At 45.9% G+C, this 26212-nt stretch overlaps 1 protein-coding gene across 1 annotated transcript; it reads right to left on the reverse strand.

Annotated features, from left to right (window-relative positions):
* Positions 1-2633: 2633 nt before the first annotated feature.
* LOC142281609 (synapsin-3-like) lies at positions 2634-19288 on the reverse strand (the record flags this gene model as incomplete). The annotated part of the gene is made up of 6 exons (XM_075332873.1): positions 2634-2940; positions 3259-3367; positions 3659-3793; positions 5485-5587; positions 14101-14175; positions 19146-19288. Coding segments are annotated over 6 exons (872 nt in total), but the record flags the coding sequence as incomplete, so codon positions are not given.
* Positions 19289-26212: the final 6924 nt, after the last annotated feature.

Raw genomic sequence — 26212 nt, forward strand, 5'->3', positions numbered from 1 at the left:
ACTACTATAATACTGCCCCTATGTACAGGAATATAACTACTATCATACTGCCCCTATGTACAAGAATATAACTACTTTAATACTGCCCCTATGTACAAGAATATAACCACTATAATACTGCCCCGCTGTACAAGAATATAACTGCTATAATACTGCCCCTATGTACAAGAATATAACTACTATAATACTGCCCCCTATGTACAAGAATATAACTACTATAATACTGCTCCTATGTACAAGAATATAACTACTATAATACTGCCCCTATGTACAGGAATATAACTACTATCATACTGCCCCTATGTACAAGAATATAACTACTTTAATACTGCCCCTATGTACAAGAATATAACCACTATAATACTGCCCCGCTGTACAAGAATATAACTGCTATAATACTGCCCCTATGTACAAGAATATAACTACTATAATACTGCCCCCTATGTACAAGAATATAACTACTATAATACTGCCCCTATGTACAAGAATATAACTACTATAATACTGCCCCCTATGTACAAGAATATAACTACGGTACTATAATACTGCCTCTATGTACAAGAATATAACTACTATAATACTGCCCCCTATATACAACAATATAACTACTATAATACTGCCTCTATGTACAAGAAAATAACTACTATAATACTGCCCCTATGTACAAGAATATAACTACTATAATACTGCCCCTATGTACAAGAATATAACTACTATAATACTGCCCCTATGTACAAGAATATAACTACTATAATACTGCCCCTATGTACAAGAATATAACTACTATAATACTGCCCCCTATGTACAAGAATATAACTACTATAATACTGCCCCTATGTACAAGAATATAACTACTATAATACTGCCCCTATATACAAGAATAACTGCTATAATACCGCCCCTATATACAAGAATATAACTACTATAATAATGCCCTCTATGTACAAGAATATAACTACTATAATACTGCCTCTATATACAAGAATATAACTACTATAATACTGCCCCTATGTACAAGAATATAACTACTATAATACTGCCCCTATATACAAGAATAACTGCTATAATACCGCCCCTATATACAAGAATATAACTACTATAATACTGCCCCTATGTACAAGAATATAACTACTATAATACTGCCCCTATGTACAAGAATATAACTACTATAATACTGCCCCTATATACAAGAATATAACTGCTATAATACCGCCCCTATATACAAGAATATAACTACTATAATACTGCCCCTATGTACAAGAATATAACTACTATAATACTGCTCCTATGTACAAGAATTTAACTACTATAATACTGCCCCTATGTACAAGAATATAACTGCTATAATACTGCTCCTATGTACAAGAATATAACTACTATAATACTGCCCCTATGTACAAGAATATAACTACTATAATACTGCCCCTATGTACAAGAATATAACTACTATAATACTGCTCCTATGTACAAGAATATAACTGCTATAATACTGCCCCCTATGTACCAGAATGTAACTGCTATAATACTGCCCCCTATGTACAAGAATATAACTACTATAATACTGCCCCTATGTACAAGAATATAACTACTATAATACTGCCCCCTATGTACAAGAATATAACTACTATAATACTGCCCTATATGTACAAGAATATAACTACTATAATACTGCCCCCTATGTACAAGAATATAACTACTATAATACTGCCCCCTATATACAAGAATATAACTACTATAATACTGCTCCTATATACAAGAATATAACTACTATAATACTGCTCCTATGTACAAGAATATAACTGCTATAATACTGCCCCCTATGTACCAGAATGTAACTGCTATAATACTGCCCCCTATGTACAAGAATATAACTACTATAATACTGCCCCTATGTACAAGAATATAACTACTATAATACTGCCCCCTATGTACAAGAATATAACTACTATAATACTGCCCTATATGTACAAGAATATAACTACTATAATACTGCCCCCTATGTACAAGAATATAACTACTATAATACTGCCCCCTATGTACAAGAATATAACTACTATAATACTGCCCCCTATGTACAAGAATATAACTACTATAATACTGCCCCCTATGTACAAGAATATAACTACTATAATACTGCCCTATATGTACAAGAATATAACTACTATAATACTGCCTCCTATATACAAGAATATAACTACTATAATACTGCCCCCTATATACAAGAATATAACTACTATAATACTGCCCCCTATATACAAGAATATAACTACTATAATACTGCCCCCTATATACAAGAATATAACTACTATAATACTGCCCCCTATGTACAAGAATATAACTACTATAATACTGCCCCCTATATACAAGAATATAACTACTATAATACTGCCCCCTATATACAAGAATATAACTACTATAATACTGCCCCTATGTACAAGAATATAACTACTATAATACTGCCTCTATGTACAAGAATATAACTACTATAATACTGCCCCCTATATACAAGAATATAACTACTATAATACTGCCCTATATGTACAAGAATATAACTACTATAATACTGCCCCTATGTACAGGAATATAACTACTATAATACTGCCCCCTGCAGTTATCGGTCACACACGACTCACTTGAGGTGCGGATGTGGTGCCGGCTGGCTCTTTGCTGCTGCTCCAGGCGCTGCCTGTTGGTTCTGCGCCTGCCCTTGTGCTGGAGGTCTTGGCTGTTGGGGGGATGCAGCTGCAGATTTGGTGGGCGTTTGCCCTGGAGGGGTACCGCTCGCAGGTCTGGGGAGCTGGGGAGAATTTGGAGACCTCTGAGGCTGCGGTGAGCTCGGCTGGGAGGTCTGGGGGGGCTGCTGTCCCTGTGGAGAAAGCCTTTGCTGTTGGGGGGCTGCTGTCCTGGAGGAGGGGGCCCCCTGCGCTGGACGAGCTCCACCTTTATGGAAAGATATCACTTAGGTTAACGCTGTAGAAATATAAATCATTCCCGATCTTCATTTATGGTGTTTTTTGCTTTCAGTGAATGGAAATGATCATGTTTGTAACATTATATATGACACATTAAGCGGTGATAGTAGCGAGCCCTCAGCTGTCAGAGTCGCTGCAGTACTAACTGTGACCAGCAGATGGCTCCAGCGCACCAGAACAGATTCCTGATGCTGCTTTGTTGGTGGGATAAAGGGGGTCTCCGGTGGAGGCATCGGCCCCTTAGTGGGGGCTTCATTTGGGCGTGTGCAGACCTGTTAGCGTTTACCTTGTGGGGACGGTCTTGGCTGAGCTGGCGTTGTGGCGCCCCCCGCTCCTGGTGGCCCCGGCTGGGGCTGCATCTGGGGTTTGACCGCCTGCGGCTGCATCTGTTGCGGCTGGGAGAGAAGAGATGGGGTTTTTCACGGTCACTGTTGGTTCTCGCCCTCTGCGGGGAGCTCCTCGCCCACTCGTGGCGCTGCAGTGACTTTGCCTGGCGTGGCACTAGGCCAGACTGGCACTGAAAATGAGGTATACACACAGTGTGTTGGCACTGCTGAATATGGGGGCAGTTTCTTTAATACACCGCCCCTTTAAATCCGTGAAAACCATTCTTGGATATCTCATTCCCTGACAACTGACAACCTCTGTTGTGATTTCTGGCGTGCAGGGTTGTCAGGTGGACACACCTGATTTCTTTGGAGCGGGGCTGCCGGAGACTTCATCTGGACGTGCTCCGTCATTTTAGCCACCACCAGATCGGCCACGAGCTGCCGGTCTTCCTCCACGTGTTCTCCGATCAGCGGCATCGAGCTGTCCATCACCTGGAGACGGAAAAATGGCAGGTTCACCCTATAGATCCTCTGCGAAAAAAGGTTCCAACAAGTCTGGCCTAATCACAAGAATAAAAGTGAGCTGCAGTACCAGACATGGCCACAGGAACGAGCGGGCGCTGTTTTATGAAAAATAAAGCAGATTTTTCAATAGGAATTAGTACTAGGAAAGTGTTGAAAGAAGTGAGTGATGCAGGCGGCTCATTAACTGCACACCACGACGACGACACCGTGACCCAGCATCTACGGGAGCATCTGGAGCGGTCATCAGCATTCCTCCCGAGGAGCCCGAGACCAAAAATAGTCACCGCACCGCCGCTGTCCTCAAGTGACACCAGCACAAGAGGAAGGAAACAGATCTGTCTCTGGGAGATTGGCGGAGAATGATATAAGAAGCCATAAAATGAGGGGTGGAGCTATAATAAAAAATAAAATGAGGGGCGGGGCAATATAAAGCCAAAAATATGAGAGGCGGAGCTATAAAAAACATAATGAGGGGTGGGGTGCTAAAAAGCCAAAAAATGAGGGGCGGAGCTATAAACAGCCATAGACTTAGGGGTGGGGCTATAAACAGCCATAGAATGAGGGGCGGAGCTATAATAAAAATACAAACTGAGGGGCGGAGCTATAAAAATCCATAGAATGGGGGCAGGGCTATAAACATCCATAGAATGAAGACCGAGGCTATAAAAAGATGGAATAAGTGGCGGAGCTATAATAAGGAATAGAATGAAGGGGCAAAGCTATAAAAAACAAATCGATATAGTGAGGGGCGGAGTTATAAAAAAACATAGAATGAGGGGTGGAGTTATAAAAAACCATAGAATGAGGGGTGGAGTTATAAAAAACCATAGAATGAGGGGTGGAGTTATAAAAAACCATAGAATGAGGGGTGGAGTTATAAAAAACCATAGAATGAGGGGCGAAGTTATAAAAAACCATAGAATGAGGGGCGAAGTTATAAAAAACCATAGAATGAGGGGTGGAGTTATAAAAAGCCATAGAATGAAGGGGCAAAGCTATAAAAACAAATCGATATAATGAGGGGCGGAGTTATAAAAAACCATAGAATGAAGGGGCAAAGCTATAAAAACAAATTGATATAATGAGGGGCGGAGTTATAAAAAACCATAGAATGAGGGGCGAAGTTATAAAAAACTATAGAATGAGGGGCGAAGTTATAAAAAACCATAGAATGAGGGGCGAAGTTATAAAAAACCATAGAATGAGGGGCGAAGTTATAAAAAACCATAGAATGAGGGGTGGAGTTATAAAAAGCCATAGAATGAGGGGCGGGGCCATATAATTTATTAGAATATGTATATGGCCATGATGTGCTGGGAAGGAAAAAAACAATGTGTATACCTTGTCTGATGAACTAAAGGGAATAAAATCAAAACGCCTTTTATTATTTTGCAGACTATGGCGGTATTATGCGATATCAGGCAGTATTATGAATGCAAATTTTAAGAGGTATTATCTGGAAGTAGATAGTGATGTACTTCGGATTGTATACACTATATGGCAGCGTTATCTGTGTTATATAAAGGGGGGGTACAACAAATTGTTTAGAAATTATTTGGCTAGATTATGTGGACTACGTGGCAATATTATCTTGATTCTGTCACCTCCATTAACCTGTGAATGGAGGGCTTGTTTCTTTTGACCTGGCCTTTACTCACCTCAATAATATAATCTTTGTCATCTTTGCTGTGTACGGCCTTCACTGCGCAAATGTCCAAACCGCCAAACATCTCAGCACAGGAGTCTGCCCATAGCCGGTACCTGAGACGATAAATACAACATTCCTATGTACTTCTACTGGAAAGGACTGACACAAAGCTCCAGTTATAGAAGTAAATCAGTTATATCTTCTGCAGCCACCACTAGGGGGAGCTCCCTGTATACAGAGATACATGATAAGATCCTGTCTGCAGCCACCACTAGGGGGAGCTCACTGTATACAGAGATACATGATGAGATCCTATCTGCAGCCACCACTAGGGGGAGCTCCCTGTATACAGAAATACATGATAAGATCCTGTCTGCAGCCACCACTAGGGGGAGCTCCCTGTATACAGAGATACATGATAAGATCCTGTCTGCAGCCACCACTAGGGGGAGCTCCCTGTATACAGAGATACATGATAAGATCCTGTCTGCAGTCACCACTAGGGGGAGCTCCCTGTATACAGAGATACATGATAAGATCCTGTCTGCAGTCACCACTAGGGGGAGCTCCCTGTATACAGAGATACATGATAAGATCCTGTCTGCAGCCACCACTAGGGGGATCTCCCTGTATACAGAGATACATGATAAGATCCTGTCTGCAGCCACCACTAGGGGGAGCTCCCTGTATACAGAGATACATGATAAGATCCTGTCTGCAGTCACCACTAGGGGGAGCTCCCTGTATACAGAGACACATGATAAGATCCTGTCTGCAGTCACCACTAGGGGGAGCTCCCTGTATACAGAGATACATGATAAGATCCTGTCTGCAGCCACCACTAGGGGGAGCTCCCTGTATACACAGATACATGATAAGATCCTGTCTGCAGTCACCACTAGGGGGAGCTCCCTGTATACAGAGATACATGATAAGATCCTGTCTGCAGTCACCACTAGGGGGAGCTCCCTGTATACAGAGATACATGATAAGATCCTGTCTGCAGCCACCACTAGGGGGGATCTCCCTGTATACAGAGATACATGATAAGATCCTGTCTGCAGCCACCACTAGGGGGAGCTCCCTGTATACAGAGATACATGATAAGATCCTGTCTGCAGCCACCACTAGGGGGAGCTCCCTGTATACAGAGATACATGATAAGATCCTGTCTGCAGCCACCACTAGGGGCAGCTCCCTGTATACAGAGACACATGATAAGATCCTGTCTGCAGCCACCACTAGGGGGAGCTCCCTGTATACAGAGATATATGATATGATCCTGTCTGCAGTCACCACTAGGGGGAGCTCCCTGTATACAGAGACACATGATAAGATCCTGTCTGCAGCCACCACTAGGGGGAGCTCCCTGTATACAGAGATACATGATAAGATCCTGTCTGCAGCCACCACTAGGGGGAACTCCCTGTATACAGAAATACATGATAAGATCCTGTCTGCAGTCACCACTAGGGGGAGCTCCCTGTATACAGAGATACATGATAAGATCCTGCCTGCAGCCACCACTAGGGGGAGCCCCCTGTATACAGAGATACATGATAAGATCCTGTCTGCAGCCACCACTAGGGGGAGCTCCCTGTATACAGAAATACATGATAAGATCCTGTCTGCAGTCACCACTAGGGGGAGCTCCCTGTATACAGAGATACATGATAAGATCATGTCTGCAGCCACCACTAGGGGGAGCCCCCTGTATACAGAGATACATGATAAGATCCTGTCTGCAGCCACCACTAGGGGGAGCTCCCTGTATACAGAGATACATGATAAGATCCTGTCTGCAGCCACCACTAGGGGGAGCTCCCTGTATACAGAGATACATGATAAGATTCTGTCTGCAGCCACCACTAGGGGGAGCTCCCTGTATACAGAGATACATGATAAGATCCTGTCTGCAGCCACCACTAGAGGGAGCTCCCTGTATACAGAGATACATGATAAGATCCTGTCTGCAGCCACCACTAGGGGGAGCTCCCTGTATACAGAGATACATGATAAGATCCTGTCTGCAGCCACCACTAGGGGGAGCTCCCTGTATACAGAGATACATGATAATATCCTGTCTGCAGCCACTACTAGGGGGAGCTTCCTGTATACAGAGATACATGATAATATCCTGTCTGCAGCCACCACTAGGGGGAGCTCCCTGTATACAGAGATACATGATAAGATCCTGTCTGCAGTCACCACTAGGGGGAGCTCCCTGTATACAGAGATACATGATAAGATCCTGTCTGCAGCCACCACTAGGGGGAGCTCCCTGTATACAGAGATACATGATAAGATCCTGTCTGCAGTCACCACTAGGGGGAGCTCCCTGTATACAGAGATACATGATAAGATCCTGTCTGCAGCCACCACTAGGGGGAGCTCCCTGTATACAGAGACACATGATAAGATCCTGTCTGCAGTCACCACTAGGGGGAGCTCCCTGTATACAGAGACACATGATAAGATCCTGTCTGCAGCCACCACTAGGGGGAGCTCCCTGTATACAGAGATACATGATAAGATCCTGTCTGCAGCCACCACTAGGGGGAACTCCCTGTATACAGAAATACATGATAAGATCCTGTCTGCAGTCACCACTAGGGGGAGCTCCCTGTATACAGAGATACATGATAAGATCCTGCCTGCAGCCACCACTAGGGGGAGCCCCCTGTATACAGAGATACATGATAAGATCCTGTCTGCAGCCACCACTAGGGGGAGCTCCCTGTATACAGAAATACATGATAAGATCCTGTCTGCAGCCACCACTAGGGGGAGCTCCCTGTATACAGAAATACATGATAAGATCCTGTCTGCAGTCACCACTAGGGGGAGCTCCCTGTATACAGAGATACATGATAAGATCATGTCTGCAGCCACCACTAGGGGGAGCTCCCTGTATACAGAGATACATGATAAGATCATGTCTGCAGCCACCACTAGGGGGAGCCCCCTGTATACAGAGATACATGATAAGATCCTGTCTGCAGCCACCACTAGGGGGAGCTCCCTGTATACAGAGATACATGATAAGATCATGTCTGCAGCCACCACTAGGGGGAGCTCCCTGTATACAGAGATACATGATAAGATCATGTCTGCAGCCACCACTAGGGGGAGCCCCCTGTATACAGAGATACATGATAAGATCCTGTCTGCAGCCACCACTAGGGGCAGCTCCCTGTATACAGAGATACATGATAAGATCCTGTCTGCAGCCACCACTAGGGGGAGCTCCCTGTATACAGAAATACATGATAAGATCCTGTCTGCAGCCACCACTAGAGGGAGCTCCCTGTATACAGAGATACATGATAAGATCCTGTCTGCAGCCACCACTAGGGGGAGCTCCCTGTATACAGAGATACATGATAAGATCCTGTCTGCAGTCACCACTAGGGGGAGCTCCCTGTATATAGAAATACATGATAAGATCCTGTCTGCAGTCACCACTAGGGGGAGCTCCCTGTATACAGAGATACATGATAAGATCCTGTCTGCAGCCACCACTAGGGGGAGCTCCCTGTATACAGAGATACATGATAAGATCCTGTCTGCAGCCACCACTAGGGGGAGCTCCCTGTATACAGAGATACATGATAAGATCCTGTCTGCAGCCACCACTAGGGGGAGCTCCCTGTATACAGAGATACATGATAAGATCCTGTCTGCAGTCACCACTAGGGGGAGCTCCCTGTATACAGAGATACATGATAAGATCCTGTCTGCAGCCACCACTAGGGGGAGCTCCCTGTATACAGAAATACATGATAAGATCCTGTCTGCAGCCACCACTAGAGGGAGCTCCCTGTATACAGAAATACATGATAAGATCCTGTCTGCAGTCACCACTAGGGGGAGCTCCCTGTATACAGAAATACATGATAAGATCCTGTCTGCATTCACCACTAGGGGGAGCTCCCTGTATACAGAGATACATGATAAGATCCTGTCTGCAGCCACCACTAGGGGGAGCTCCCTGTATACAGAGATACATGATAAGATCCTGTCTGCAGCCACCACTAGGGGGAGCTCCCTGTATACAGAGATACATGATAAGATCCTGTCTGCAGCCACCACTAGGGGGAGCTCCCTGTATACAGAGATACATGATAAGATCCTGTCTGCAGTCACCACTAGGGGGAGCTCCCTGTATACAGAAATACATGATAAGATCCTGTCTGCAGTCACCACTAGGGGGAGCTCCCTGTATACAGAGATACATGATAAGATCCTGTCTGCAGCCACCACTAGGGGGAGCCCCCTGTATACAGAGATACATGATAAGATCCTGTCTGCAGCCACCACTAGGGGGAGCTCCCTGTATACAGAAATACATGATAAGATCCTGTCTGCAGCCACCACTAGGGGGAGCTCCCTGTATACAGAAATACATGATAAGATCCTGTCTGCAGTCACCACTAGGGGGAGCTCCCTGTATACAGAGATACATGATAAGATCATGTCTGCAGCCACCACTAGGGGGAGCTCCCTGTATACAGAGATACATGATAAGATCATGTCTGCAGCCACCACTAGGGGGAGCCCCCTGTATACAGAGATACATGATAAGATCCTGTCTGCAGCCACCACTAGGGGCAGCTCCCTGTATACAGAGATACATGATAAGATCCTGTCTGCAGCCACCACTAGGGGGAGCTCCCTGTATACAGAAATACATGATAAGATCCTGTCTGCAGCCACCACTAGAGGGAGCTCCCTGTATACAGAGATACATGATAAGATCCTGTCTGCAGCCACCACTAGGGGGAGCTCCCTGTATACAGAGATACATGATAAGATCCTGTCTGCAGTCACCACTAGGGGGAGCTCCCTGTATATAGAAATACATGATAAGATCCTGTCTGCAGTCACCACTAGGGGGAGCTCCCTGTATACAGAGATACATGATAAGATCCTGTCTGCAGCCACCACTAGGGGGAGCTCCCTGTATACAGAGATACATGATAAGATCCTGTCTGCAGCCACCACTAGGGGGAGCTCCCTGTATACAGAGATACATGATAAGATCCTGTCTGCAGCCACCACTAGGGGGAGCTCCCTGTATACAGAGATACATGATAAGATCCTGTCTGCAGTCACCACTAGGGGGAGCTCCCTGTATACAGAGATACATGATAAGATCCTGTCTGCAGCCACCACTAGGGGGAGCTCCCTGTATACAGAAATACATGATAAGATCCTGTCTGCAGCCACCACTAGAGGGAGCTCCCTGTATACAGAAATACATGATAAGATCCTGTCTGCAGTCACCACTAGGGGGAGCTCCCTGTATACAGAAATACATGATAAGATCCTGTCTGCATTCACCACTAGGGGGAGCTCCCTGTATACAGAGATACATGATAAGATCCTGTCTGCAGCCACCACTAGGGGGAGCTCCCTGTATACAGAGATACATGATAAGATCCTGTCTGCAGCCACCACTAGGGGGAGCTCCCTGTATACAGAGATACATGATAAGATCCTGTCTGCAGCCACCACTAGGGGGAGCTCCCTGTATACAGAGATACATGATAAGATCCTGTCTGCAGTCACCACTAGGGGGAGCTCCCTGTATACAGAAATACATGATAAGATCCTGTCTGCAGTCACCACTAGGGGGAGCTCCCTGTATACAGAGATACATGATAAGATCCTGTCTGCAGCCACCACTAGGGGGAGCTCCCTGTATACAGAGATACATGATAAGATCCTGTCTGCAGCCACCACTAGGGGGAGCTCCCTGTATACAGAGATACATGATAAGATCCTGTCTGCAGCCACCACTAGGGGGAGCTCCCTGTATACAGAGATACATGATAAGATCCTGCCTGCAGCCACCACTAGGGGGAGCCCCCTGTATACAGAGATACATGATAAGATCCTGTCTGCAGCCACCACTAGGGGGAGCTCCCTGTATACAGAAATACATGATAAGATCCTGTCTGCAGCCACCACTAGGGGGAGCTCCCTGTATACAGAAATACATGATAAGATCCTGTCTGCAGTCACCACTAGGGGGAGCTCCCTGTATACAGAGATACATGATAAGATCCTGTCTGCAGCCACCACTAGGGGGAGCTCCCTGTATACAGAGATACATGATAAGATCCTGTCTGCAGCCACCACTAGGGGGAGCTCCCTGTATACAGAGATACATGATAAGATCCTGTCTGCAGTCACCACTAGGGGGAGCTCCCTGTATACAGAGATACATGATAAGATCCTGTCTGCAGCCACCACTAGGGGGAGCTCCCTGTATACAGAAATACATGATAAGATCCTGTCTGCAGCCACCACTAGAGGGAGCTCCCTGTATACAGAAATACATGATAAGATCCTGTCTGCAGTCACCACTAGGGGGAGCTCCCTGTATACAGAAATACATGATAAGATCCTGTCTGCAGTCACCACTAGGGGGAGCTCCCTGTATACAGAGATACATGATAAGATCCTGTCTGCAGCCACCACTAGGGGGAGCTCCCTGTATACAGAGATACATGATAAGATCCTGTCTGCAGCCACCACTAGGGGGAGCTCCCTGTATACAGAGATACATGATAAGATCCTGTCTGCAGCCACCACTAGGGGGAGCTCCCTGTATACAGAGATACATGATAAGATCCTGTCTGCAGTCACCACTAGGGGGAGCTCCCTGTATACAGAAATACATGATAAGATCCTGTCTGCAGTCACCACTAGGGGGAGCTCCCTGTATACAGAGATACATGATAAGATCCTGTCTGCAGTCACCACTAGGGGGAGCTCCCTGTATACAGAGGATACATGATAAGATCCTGTCTGCAGTCACCACTAGGGGGAGCTCCCTGTATACAGAGATACATGATAAGATCCTGTCTGCAGCCACCACTAGGGGGAGCTCCCTGTATACAGGGATACATGATAAGATCCTGTCTGCAGCCACCACTAGGGGGAGCTCCCTGTATACAGAGATACATGATAAGATCCTGTCTGCAGCCACCACTAGGGGGAGCTCCCTGTATACAGAGATACATGATAAGATCCTGTCTGCAGTCACCACTAGGGGGAGCTCCCTGTATACAGAGATACATGATAAGATCCTGCCTGCAGCCACCACTAGGGGGAGCCCCCTGTATACAGAGATACATGATAAGATCCTGTCTGCAGCCACCACTAGGGGGAGCTCCCTGTATACAGAAATACATGATAAGATCCTGTCTGCAGCCACCACTAGGGGGAGCTCCCTGTATACAGAAATACATGATAAGATCCTGTCTGCAGTCACCACTAGGGGGAGCTCCCTGTATACAGAGATACATGATAAGATCATGTCTGCAGCCACCACTAGGGGGAGCCCCCTGTATACAGAGATACATGATAAGATCCTGTCTGCAGCCACCACTAGGGGGAGCTCCCTGTATACAGAGATACATGATAAGATCCTGTCTGCAGCCACCACTAGGGGGAGCTCCCTGTATACAGAAATACATGATAAGATCCTGTCTGCAGCCACCACTAGAGGGAGCTCCCTGTATACAGAGATACATGATAAGATCCTGTCTGCAGCCACCACTAGGGGGAGCTCCCTGTATACAGAGATACATGATAAGATCCTGTCTGCAGCCACCACTAGGGGGAGCTCCCTGTATACAGAGATACATGATAAGATCCTGTCTGCAGCCACCACTAGGGGGAGCTCCCTGTATACAGAGATACATGATAAGATCCTGTCTGCAGCCACCACTAGGGGGAGCTCCCTGTATACAGAGATACATGATAAGATCATGTCTGCAGCCACCACTAGGGGGAGCTCCCTGTATACAGAGATACATGATAAGATCCTGTCTGCCGCTACCACTAGGGGGAGCTCCCTGTATACAGAGATACATGATAAGATCCTGTCTGCAGCCACCACTAGGGGGAGCTCCCTGTATACAGAGATACATGATAAGATCCTGTCTGCAGCCACCACTAGGGGGAGCTCCCTGTATACAGAGATACATGATAAGGTCCTGTCTGCAGCCACCACTAGGGGGAGCTCCCTGTATACAGATACATGATAAGATCCTGTCTGCAGCCACCACTAGGGGGAGCTTCCTGTATACAGAGATACATGATAAGCTGCTGTCTGCAGCCACCACTAGGGGGAGCTCCCTGTATACAGAGATACATGATAAGATCCTGTCTGCAGCCACCACTAGGGGGAGCTCCCTGTATACAGAGATACATGATAAGCTCCTGTCTGCAGCCACCACTAGAGGGAGCTCCCTGTATACAGAGATACATGATAAGATCCTGTCTGCAGCCACCACTAGGGGGAGCTCCCTGTATACAGAGATACATGATAAGATCCTGTCTGCAGCCACCACTAGGGGGAGCTCCCTGTATACAGAGATATATGATAATATCCTGTCTGCAGTCACCACTAGGGGGAGCTCCCTGTATACAGAGATACATGATAAGATCCTGTCTGCAGCCACCACTAGGGGGAGCTCCCTGTATACAGAGATACATGATAAGATCCTGTCTGCAGCCACCACTAGGGGGAGCTCACCACCACATATAAGCATAATTCCGTGCACTCCCCCTAGTGGTGGCTTTCAGCATTATTTTGTGGCAGTCTCCTTACCTGTCGGTCATAGCGATCTGCTCCAGCATGGCAGAGCCGGTGTTTGCCTTCCAGTTTCCGGATATAGACGTGCGCCTAAATTAAAATAAATAAACACAGCTGTGAGAAATATTATGTATATATTTATATTATTATTATATATATTATTATATTATGTAACAGTTTTAAAGACTTTTTTCTTGGTCAAAAAGAAAGTTTCCATTCACTGACAGCAAATGTAAAACCACACGAAGTGTCTCCGCTTTGGGAGAGGGGGATATGGGGGGGAGATGGGGGATATGGGGGGATATGGAGGGGAGATGGGGATATGGGGGGGAGATGGGGGATATGGGGGGGAGATGGGCGATATGGAGGGGAGATGGAGGATATGGGGGGGAGAGGGGCGATATGGAGGGGAGATGGGCGATATGGAGGGGAGATGGGGGATATGGGGGGGAGATGGGCGATATGGAGGGGAGATGGGGGATATGGGGGGGAGATGGGCGATATGGAGGGGAGATGGGGGATATGGGGGGGAGATGGGCGATTTGGAGGGGAGATGGGGGATATGGGGGGGAGATGGGCGATATGGAGGGGAGTTGGGGGATATGGGGGGGGAGATGGGCGATATGGAGGGGAGATGGGGGATATGGGGGGGAGATGGGCGATATGGAGGGGAGATGGGGGATATGGGGGGGGAGATGGGCGATATGGAGGGGAGATGGGGGATATTTGGGGGGAGATGGGCGATATGGAGGGGAGATGGGGGATATGGGGGGGGAGATGGGGGATATGGGGGGGAGATGGGCGATAAGGGGGGGAGATGGGGGATATGGGGGGAGATGGGTGATATGGAGGGGAGATGGAGGATATGGGGGGGGGAGATGGGCGATATGGAGGGGAGATGGGGGGGAGATGGGGGATATGGAGGGGAGATGGGGATATGGGGGGAGATGGGCGATATGGAGGGGAGATGGGGATATGGGGGGGAGATGGGGGATATGGGGGGGAGATGGGGGATATGGGGGGGAGATGGGCGATATGGAGGGGAAATGGGGGATATAGGGGGGAGATGGGCGATATGGAGGGGAGATGGGGGATATGGGGGGGAGATGGGCGATATGGAGGGGAGATGGGGGATATGGGGGGGAGATGGGGGATATGGGGGGAAGATGGGCGATATGGAGGGGAGATGGGGGATATGGGGGGGAGATGGGCGATATGGAGGGGAGATGGGGGATATGGGGGGGAGATGGGGGATATGGGGGGGAGATGGGGGGATATGCAGTGGATATGGGGGGAGATGGGGGATATGCGGGGGATATGGGGGGAGATGGGGGATATGCGGGGGATATGGGGGGATGGGGGGAAATGTGGGGGATATGGGGGGGATGGGGGGATATGGGGGGGATATGGGGGGATATGCGGGGGATATGGGGGGAGATGGGGGGATGGAGGGATATGGGGGGGAGATGGGGATATTGGGGGGGATGGGGGATATGCGGGGGCCTGTTCCTGGGGTCTGCACCTGCAGCGCGCTCAGGATTTAACCCTCGCTGGGGCAGAGCTGGTTGCTATTCCGTGCACGCTTGCTATGAAAGGGCTGGAGGAAGCGGGGGGCTGCAGCTGACGTTCCCATCATTGCGGCTTTATTCCTCCTAGATTGCGCCGTTGGCAGTTGGCTCGGGCCTCAGACCACGTCCCGGGCCTCGCAGACAGCGCGGTATTGTTCCGTAGCCGAGTCCCCCCGGGGTGCGTGTACTGCGCTTCCTGATGTGCGGATCTCCCAGGGGGACCTGCGCCCGCCTGTGATGGCTTCATTGTGTGCCCTGTGCACCAACATCATGTGGGGTCATCCGGCTGCAGCCATTAATCACACGAGTCACCGGAGCGCCAGCGGAGGATAGCACTGCACCCCCATGTGTCACCACACAGACCCTGCACAAAGCCATGAGCCTGGATTATCAGACATCCCAGATTCTTAGACATTCCGGATTATCAGACATTCCGTATTATCAGACATGTGTGATTATCAGTTATTCTGGATTATCAGACATTCCAGATTATCAGACGTGTGATTATCAGACATTCCGTATTATCAGACATTCCGGATTATCAGACGTGTGATTATCAGACATTCCGTATTATCAGACATTCCGGATTATCAGACATTCCGGATTATCAGACGTGTGATTATCAGACATTCCGTATTATCAGACATTCCAGATTATCAGACATTCCGGATTATGAGACATTCTGGATCATCATTACCAGTAGGAGGGTAATGCTTGGCTCAAGGGGCATTTTTGTGCTGTGCCACAAAGGTACCGTAATGGGAGGCCGAGTTAACTCTGCTCAGAATTTATTGGTGTGAACGGGAAACTAAAAGAATAGCAAAGATGATTTTATGGCTACAAAATGTACTCCAGAGCTGCATTCACAATTCTGAATTATTCCCTACTTGTTCTGGGTAATGCAATCTTTACACCAAGCTCCTGACAGATCTGGAGAATATTACAAGACATAACTCAGGATCAGTAATGTAATGTGTATATATATAGTGACTGCAGCAGAATAGTGAGTGCAGCTCTGGAGTATAATACAGGCGGTAACTCGGGATCAGTAATGTAATGTATGTACACAGTGACTGCAGCAGCAGAATAGTGAGTGCAGCTCTGGAGTATAATACAGGCGGTAACTCAGGATCAGTAATGTAATGTATGTACACAGTGACTGCACCAGCAGAATAGTGAGTGCAGCTCTGGAGTATAATACAGGCGGTAACTCAGGATTAGTAATGTAATGTATGTACACAGTGACTGCACCAGCAGAATAGTGAGTGCAGCTCTGGAGTATAATACAGGCGGTAACTTGGGATCAGTAAGTACACAGTGACTGCAGCAGCAGAATAGGGAGTGCAGCTCTGGAGTATAATACAGGAGGTGACTCAGGATCAGTAATGTATGTACACAGTGACTGCACCAGCAGAATAGTGAGTGCAGCTCTGGAGTATAATACAGGAGGTAACTCAGGATCAGTAATGTAATGTATGTACACAGTGACTGCAGCAGCAGAATAGTGAGTGCAGCTCTGGAGTATAATACAGGCGGTAACTCGGGATCAGTAATGTAATGTATGTACACAGTGACTGCACCAGCAGAATAGTGAGTGCAGCTCTGGAGTATAATACAGGCGGTAACTCAGGATCAGTAATGTAATGTATGTACACAGTGACTGCACCAGCAGAATAGTGAGTGCAGCTCTGGAGTATAATACAGGCGGTAACTTGGGATCAGTAAGTACACAGTGACTGCAGCAGCAGAATAGGGAGTGCAGCTCTGGAGTATAATACAGGAGGTGACTCAGGATCAGTAATGTATGTACACAGTGACTGCACCAGCAGAATAGTGAGTGCAGCTCTGGAGTATAATACAGGAGGTAACTCAGGATCAGTAATGTAATGTATGTACACAGTGACTGCACCAGCAGAATAGTGAGTGCAGCTCTGGAGTATAATACAGGAGGTAACTCAGGATCAGTAATGTATATACACAGTGACTGCAGCAGCAGAATAGTGAGTGCAGCTCTGGAGTATAATACAGGCGGTAACTCGGGATCAGTAATGTAATGTATGTACACAGTGACTGCACCAGCAGAATAGTGAGTGCAGCTCTGGAGTATAATACAGGCGGTAACTCAGGATCAGTAATGTAATGTATGTACACAGTGACTGCACCAGCAGAATAGTGAGTGCAGCTCTGGAGTATAATACAGGCGGTAACTTGGGATCAGTAAGTACACAGTGACTGCAGCAGCAGAATAGGGAGTGCAGCTCTGGAGTATAATACAGGAGGTGACTCAGGATCAGTAATGTATGTACACAGTGACTGCACCAGCAGAATAGTGAGTGCAGCTCTGGAGTATAATACAGGAGGTAACTCAGGATCAGTAATGTAATGTATGTACACAGTGACTGCAGCAGCAGAATAGTGAGTGCAGCTCTGGAGTATAATACAGGCGGTAACTCGGGATCAGTAATGTAAGTACACAGTGACTGGAGCAGCAGAATAGTGAGTGCAGCTCTGGAGTATAATACAGGCGGTAACTCGGGATCAGTAATGTAAGTACACAGTGACTGCAGCAGCAGAATAGGGAGTGCAGCTCTGGAGTATAATACAGGAGGTAACTCAGGATCAGTAATGTAATGTATGTACACAGTGACTGCACCAGCAGAATAGTGAGTGCAGCTCTGGAGTATAATACAGGAGGTAACTCAGGATCAGTAATGTAATGTATGTACACAGTGACTGCACCAGCAGAATAGTGAGTGCAGCTCTGGAGTATAATACAGGCGGTAACTCAGGATCAGTAATGTAATGTATGTACACAGTGACTGCAGCAGCAGAATAGGGAGTGCAGCTCTGGAGTATAATACAGGCGGTAACTCAGGATCAGTAATGTATGTACACAGTGACTGCACCAGCAGAATAGTGAGTGCAGCTCTGGAGTATAATACAGGAGGTAACTCAGGATCAGTAATGTATGTACACAGTGACTGCAGCAGCAGAATAGTGAGTGCAGCTCTGGAGTATAACACAGGAGGTAACGGTGTGGTGGGATTATTAGGGCACAGAGGCCATGTTCTATACTGACTTACTGTATATTATCCTCAGATAATCTCCCTCCCGGTGAATCACCGGGGTCCTCCCTCCACTTCCTGGGGATCCCCCATCCCTGTCTCCGCAGTCACCACATGTCCGGTGTCTTTTGGTCGGCGGCTCCTGACATCATCTTGTCTTCCAGTAATCCCATCTGTGTAGACAGGGCAAGGACCCCGGGGCTGGTCTCCGAAATGACGGCAGCAGATACATGAACTAAACAAACTCCGCGTCCAGGAACCTGCGGTGACCTCACCTCACACCGAATCTGCGCACTTAACCCTTTACTGCCCACGTGACATGTTTCACATATGATGTAGTCATCTGCTGCCCCATTCTTGGCCATACCCATAGTATATGGGGCAGTGCAGGGGAGGCGATGGCACCGTGCAGCGGAGTCACACTCACATATAGGCCTTATAGTTATTCCCGATCTTCTGGATGCGGATGTCGTATTTGGAGTCTATGAAGGGCTCGCTGGTCACGTAGGTCTTTGCCATGGCCACGATGCTGGACATATCCTGGAAGTCGTACTGATTGTCAACCTTTACCTGGAAAAGAAAACAAGGAATCATCTGAAACCAATGAAATATATATAAAAACGTCCAATAATCCAGCAGCGACCAGAGTGATCGATTCAGTGACTATATGGTATCCAAAAATGTAAAGTCGTGCAATCCAAAAACTGACGAGACGATCATAGTTTTGGGGTTACTAAAAATTCTAATAATCCCTAAAAACTTTCTACGTGGCGAACTATGGGAATATTTGCTTCACAGCTGTAATCATCGTCAGACGGTGTTCCTGCACACCGAACACAAACATTCCCCACCACGTGTTACTGTTATTAGCTCTACGTGAGTCATCACCCAAACTTTGTGGTTTACAAATATGCAAGTTTGACAGAAAATAAGATTTTTTTTAAGTCACCGACGGGATTTATCTGAGCACCGCAGATGGACAGACGGGAGTCATGTGGAGTGCGGTCACTAAATAGAGAGTCAGTCTCTTTGTGAAGGAGTCAATAAAAACTTCAAAGTGGAAATAGAATCTGGGAAGTGAGAGGTTTGGGAACCGCCATGGGTACCTGTTCAGGCCCAATCAAATTTTTTTTCTAGCTGTAGACATCTTATCAACATAGACCCACTTGGCACTTCTGTACCCCCATAACAGGAAGTACCTTAATAGTCACATAGGCCCCTACCCTTTAAAAACACAATAGCGGAAATAGAATCTGGTAAATGCTTTATTTTGGGACGTTAATGGGAACCTGTCCGGCTGACTCAAAATGTTTAACAGCTTAAATATTATATAATTATAGCAATTGTATGCCCATAAGAGGAAGTAGCTTACTTCTCACATAGGCCCCTCCCCTTTAAAAACACAATAGCAGAAACAGAATGTGGCAAAAGATTTCTTTTGGAACCTTAATAGGAACCTGTCCGGCTCAATCAAAATGTTTTATAGCTTCGATACCTTATAACTATAGCAATTGTACGATCATAACAGGAGGTAGCTTACTTCTCACATAGGCCCCTCCCCTTTTAAAATATGAAAGTGTAAACAGGATATGGGAATTGAACTTTGGAGCTTTTAAGGAAACCTGTCTGGCTCACTTGAAATATACTATGCCCTAAAACTTAGACACTATAGACACCATTGTACTTACACAAGTTACATAGGCCCCTCCCCCTTTTGATATCGTATAGCCAATCAAAGGAACCAATAAAGGTCACATGATTCTATAAGATATATGTATATACACATATATGTATATTGTTGATATTCCTGAAGAAGAAGAAGACGAAGGAGATCTATTTCTTAAGAACCGGGGGAGGCGAGACTCTCCTTTTTGTGCCCATAATTGGCACCTAAGGGGCTGGTTTTTTGTAGACAATGGTGACTACCACCTACTTCTATTTTTTTTTTATTTTTAATGTTTGGTAGGGAGGGATCACATTGGTTCATTCTCTTTTATAAAATCAAATTTAAAAAAGCATTTGAGAAATAAGACATTTTGGAACCGTAATGGGAACCTGTCCAGCCCATCTAAAATTAGATCCCCTAGGCAATAATGTACCCCCATAACAGGGACAAGCTCAACTGTCACATAGGACCACCCCCTTTAAAATTCAAAGCGGAAACTGAATTTGGCTACTAAGACAGTTTGCCATCTCATTGTTAACCCGTCCGGTACATCGGTATGGTTTTACAGTTGTAACCATAGACCCACTAGGCACCGATGTACTGTAAACAGGGGCAGAAAGTTCTTTACCATTTCCCATGTTTTAGCTCATATCACATTTTTGGCTGAGGAGTTACATAGTCTGTTGATCACTTCCTATAAGACCAGATGTATTTATCAGGAGTCAAGGGCGCGGGATAACTTTTTGTAACCATAGTTGGATCCTCAGTTGTAAGTTTATGTAATGTTAACTACTGGTTACTAGTGAGCAAGGTGCTGCCTACAGTGCAAATGTTTTGGGGGAAGGGTCTTATAGAGGCATTTCCTTTAAAATATGAAAGCAAAAATAGTCTGGGAACCAAGACATTTTGGGACCTTAATGGGAATCTGATAAGTCCACTAAAAACAGACCGGAAGTAAGTAAACATTCACATTGGCTCGTCACCTCAAAGAAAAAACAAAAAACATCAGCGTGGAAAGAGATTTTGGATAAAAAATTTTGGAACCGTAATGGGATCTGGTCATGGCCCCTTAAATTGCTTTAATAGTTTTTCTAATAGAATGACAAGATGGTAATGTAATAGGTTACATAACAAGTTCATCACGTCCTGAAGGAGAAGAAATGTCTCTAAGGAGTCAAGGGGGGCGGGACTCACTTTTTTATGCCCATAATTGTCAATTTAGGGAGTAATTTATTCTCAGTATTGACATTTACAAGCTCAGGTTACCTAGGACATTGTAAGGATACAATAATCAATTAAGAAAATGGTGCTAATGAGATTTTGCTTAAAAACAGAGAGGTCAGCTGTGATCAATGATGGCAAAGGGAGTGTTCCATGTCCCTGCAGTGCCCCCGGAGGAGAAATGAAGTATTACAAGACTAATCAATGGACTAAGTAATGCATGGACATACTGAATCCTCCAGACTCTCTTTGTAGGATTCCCAGCAAAATTTTGAAGGTAACTCTGGATGTGACGCCAAATCAGTACAAAATAATTAACTCCATATTATATGTACATAGCCATCATGGGAAAATGCACCCGGTAGCTGCAGGTACGTAGGACGGGTGCAGCACAGCCACAGGTCGTCACTTCTCATAAAGATCTGCTCTGGTGGTGCCGATGCGGGGGGGGGGGGGGTATTTTTACCACCATCTATGAGAGACTGGTAATCAAAGCACCGTCCAGCTGGGAAAACAGGGATTGTTGTCTTACATGTGGGACTGGAGGCCGGTGACATCACTTGGCCGGAAAGACTTTAGTTCTTTGGGGGCCGACAAGGGAAGTGGGGTGAGGACATTAAATCCATTATCCAGCTTCTGTTCTCGGATGAGCCAGAAGGACACGGAGATGGGAAGATGGGAGCAGATAAAGGCCCGTGCGTCACTGACACTGTTACTCTACATTTCAGCTTTCCGGAAAATGTCTCTACGATTTCCTAGATCCGTCTTCAACTTATCTTCTGTCATCTGAATTCTTCTGTCTTCTGTCTCTTTCATACCAATCTATCCTTCTATCTCCCACCTATCTAGGTGGGCACGGACTGGCCCACCGGACAGCCGGAGAAATCCCGGTGGGCCCCGAAGCTACCAACGTAACCACTTAACCTCCACATCGAGCGGCATCACCAGCAGGTTTTTGGGGAAACAATATATACACGCAGTGTCCAAGAGGATATCGTGAAAATAAAATGCAAAAGTGGTACATACGGATAAGGCTTCTAACCCCACCGATCAATAGAAAAAATCCCAGCTGTTGTGTACCGATTAACCGGTGCTATATTCAGCCATTCAATATACAGGGTCCTCATGACAGGAATACTCAGTATCCATATCAATAGACGGAAACGTGGTTACACACTTAGGATATGTGAGGGCCAAGTATTTTTTTTCTATTGATCAATATTTCTTGTCTGAGATCTGGGTCAGAAGAGCGAGGCTTAATTCATTCCAATCATCCAATTCCTACCTGCTTTTCAGCATCCAACTACTATTTACTGTCTGAATCTAGTGAATCCTGTTACTCTGCTGAGTCAAGCTACCAGTTACAAACTGATTTCTACTATTAAGATACCTGTTTAATTTATTTATCACTGTTTGCAACAGTCCTGCTCCTGTGGTTAACTGTATCATTGCTGCAACATACTAGATTTCATGTATTTATCTGCTATTCCTGTGGTTAACCGTTTCTTTGCTGTAAGATAACTGATTTCACAAATATATCTGCTATTCCTGTGGTTAACCGTATCCTTGCTGCAAGATAACTGATTTCACAAATGTATCTGCTATTCCTGTGGTTAACCGTATCCTTGCTGCAAGATAACTGATTTCACAAATGTATCTGCTATTCCTGTGGTTAACCGTATACTTGTTGCAAGATAACTGATTTCACAAATGTATCTGCTATTCCTGTGGTTAACCGTATCTTTGCTGCAAGATTACTGATTTCACAAATGTATCTGCTATTCCTGTGGTTAACCGTATCCTTTTGGCAAGATAACTGATTTTGTGTACTTATCTGGTACTCCAGTGGTTAACTGTATCCCTGCTGTAAGATACCTGAGTGCATGTATGTGTCTGAAATTCCTGTGGTTAACCAAATTCCTGCATATTGTTATGCACCTATAAACTGACACACAGGTAAAGGGAGAAAAGAAGTCAAAACCACTTTAGCCTCCCTCACGACCTACTGTGTCCTCAACAGACTATTAGTCCCTAGCCACATGACTAGATAACCACGGTTCAGACCCTAAAAGGCCGTCAAACCGTTTCTTGTTCCTCCTAAGAAACGAGTGGGGAGGTAGCTACACACAATTAACCAGGATAAGGAAAGAGTTCAGTGGTAGACAAAAAAACAAAAAGTGAGTAGAAACAAAAGACGAACACAAGTAGACAAAGGAGAAATAATAAATGTAAGCAAGTGAAACCGATAACCATCCTAATAGAAAACAGAAGGAAGGTGTAGGCGAGAAAAATGAGAACACACAGAGTAAATACTAATCCGGTCTCAGTGAAACAGGCAGAATTACTAGCAGCAAGGCAAGATCTCCTCAGTAGCCATCCAAACAGAAATGAATATAGCCTGCAGAGAATGTCTGGAATAGGGCAGTATTAATGTCCCCACCCGGAAAGTGACTGGACAAAGACAATAAACAAGTGAGAACACCTGTAACCACAAATCAAGGGAATAGAAGCAAATGTAGAAGTAACAGACCTTCAGGATTTAGACAAGGCCAAGCCAAGCTATGGGTCAACAGAGAAGGAAACAGACTTTGGGGTAGAAGGTCACCAGATCGATCGATCTATCTAATCTATCTATCCCCATCCCATGTAGATTTTATACTTTTGCACTTGATAGTCTAGAACGATAACTAACCGGTCAGAATTGTATTGATGGCAGTGATTTATGCTCCTACACAGCAGACCCACCTATCTCCTCACTTCCCTGTTCCATGATGTCAATCCTTCCTACGATTTTCGGAGTGAGAAGAACAATTCCCACATCCAGGCAGAGACATTTCGGAATGATCCGTCCTGTACCGAGCCACATCACAATATTTCTTGGGTGTTTGACTCTACGGATGAACCGTAGAACGGAAAGTCTAGAAGCATTGGCGCCGTAGTCACTGATGACTATGTCCAGTCTCAGGTTGGGTAATTCGAGATACCTTGGTGAAGGTGTTAGCGGAACGCTCGAATTAAGGAGATACGTCATTAATAATCATCTCACAGGGGCAAAATGTACTAATCCCCAACCAGAAATGTTCTCTTGTTCTCCGAGCCAGGATAATTTAATCTGCAGCTTCAGTGGATGGAGACACTGTGTTCTCTCAGTGGTAGACGGAAATGTTTTCCATAGAGCAGTATTAGCAGAAGAGACCGTCCCAATGGGACCATCGGAATTACCGCGTCTGTCCTGCGTTCATTTATGCTCCTCATAAATCTAACACTTGGTATTCAAGAAACTTACTGTATTCTGCCTGAAATCCCCAGGGGATGGTGTGATCCACGAGCGCCGTGGTGAATTTTAAGGGGCATCTGTCACTAGGCCTCCTTGTATGAGGGCCTCTACAAGACGTAGGTCTCACTAAGCACCTCCTAATCCGAGGGGCACTCTATATGGAAACTGAACAATAGCCACGTCTGTCACTCAATCATTTTGTGCAACTGATGCGCCGAGAAGACACCCATAGAGGTGCCGGTCTTTCCCTAAAAGACCACCTTGAATAAGGAAATACCAAAATGAAGGCCATGACTAAAGGACTTTTTGAGACGTTCTTATAGAGCCAAGCTAGTGGATATGAGGATCAATATCGGGCTGTATGGAAAGAAAGAACCCCCGGTCTGTCACTGGGTCTCCTGCCAATGAAGGCATCATAGAAGTTCAAACCTTCCTCAAAAGACTATCTTGAATAAGAAAATGCTCAGAAGAAGGATATAGCTACAGGGTTGTGGTCCTCTACCAGAGGACATCTTTGAGACCCACTAAACAGTTCCTGATACGAGGGTCAAAATCAAAGTATTGAAATATCAGCCCACCAAATCTGTCACTGTGCTCCTTGACCAGAGAAGGCCCAAAAATACTATCTTTAAGCAGACTGCTATGTACTAGTGATCTACTTGAAGACATCTGGTAGCCTACAGACCCACTAAAGTCCTCCCAATATGAGGATTAAACTCTATCGTGATTCCTAAAGCTTAACATGGACAAAACAGAGTTCATTGTCTTTCCCCCTCCTCACTCACCTCCTCCAACAAGCCTTTCCATCAAACTTGATGGTTGCTCACTCTCCCCAGTCTCACAAGCTCGTTGCCTTGGAGTAACCCTCGACTCTGCTCTATCCTTCAAGCCACACATCCAAGCCCTCTTCACCTCATGCCGACTGCAACTCAAAAATATCTCCCGGATCCGTGCTTTCCTTAACCAAGAATCAGCAAAAACATTAGTACATGCCCTCATCATCTCCCGCCTCGACTACTGCAACCTCCTGCTCTCTGACCTCCTTTCCAACACTCTTGCACCCCTCCAATCAATCCTAAACTCTGCGGCCCGCCTAATCCACCTCTCCCCTTGCTATTCCCCTGCCTCGCCACTCTGCCAATCCCTTCATTAGCTCACCATTGCCCAACGACTCCAGTTCAAAATATTAACCATGACCTACAAAGCCATCCACAACCTGTCTCCTCCCTACATCTGTGACCTAGTCTCCCGATACCTACCTGCACGCAACCTCAGATCCTCACAAGATCTCCTCCTCTCTTATCTCCTCTTCCCACAATCGCGTACAAGA

The sequence above is a fragment of the Anomaloglossus baeobatrachus genome, unplaced genomic scaffold (genome assembly GCF_048569485.1).
Source record: "Anomaloglossus baeobatrachus isolate aAnoBae1 unplaced genomic scaffold, aAnoBae1.hap1 Scaffold_4772, whole genome shotgun sequence".
Taxonomy (NCBI): domain Eukaryota; kingdom Metazoa; phylum Chordata; class Amphibia; order Anura; family Aromobatidae; genus Anomaloglossus; species Anomaloglossus baeobatrachus.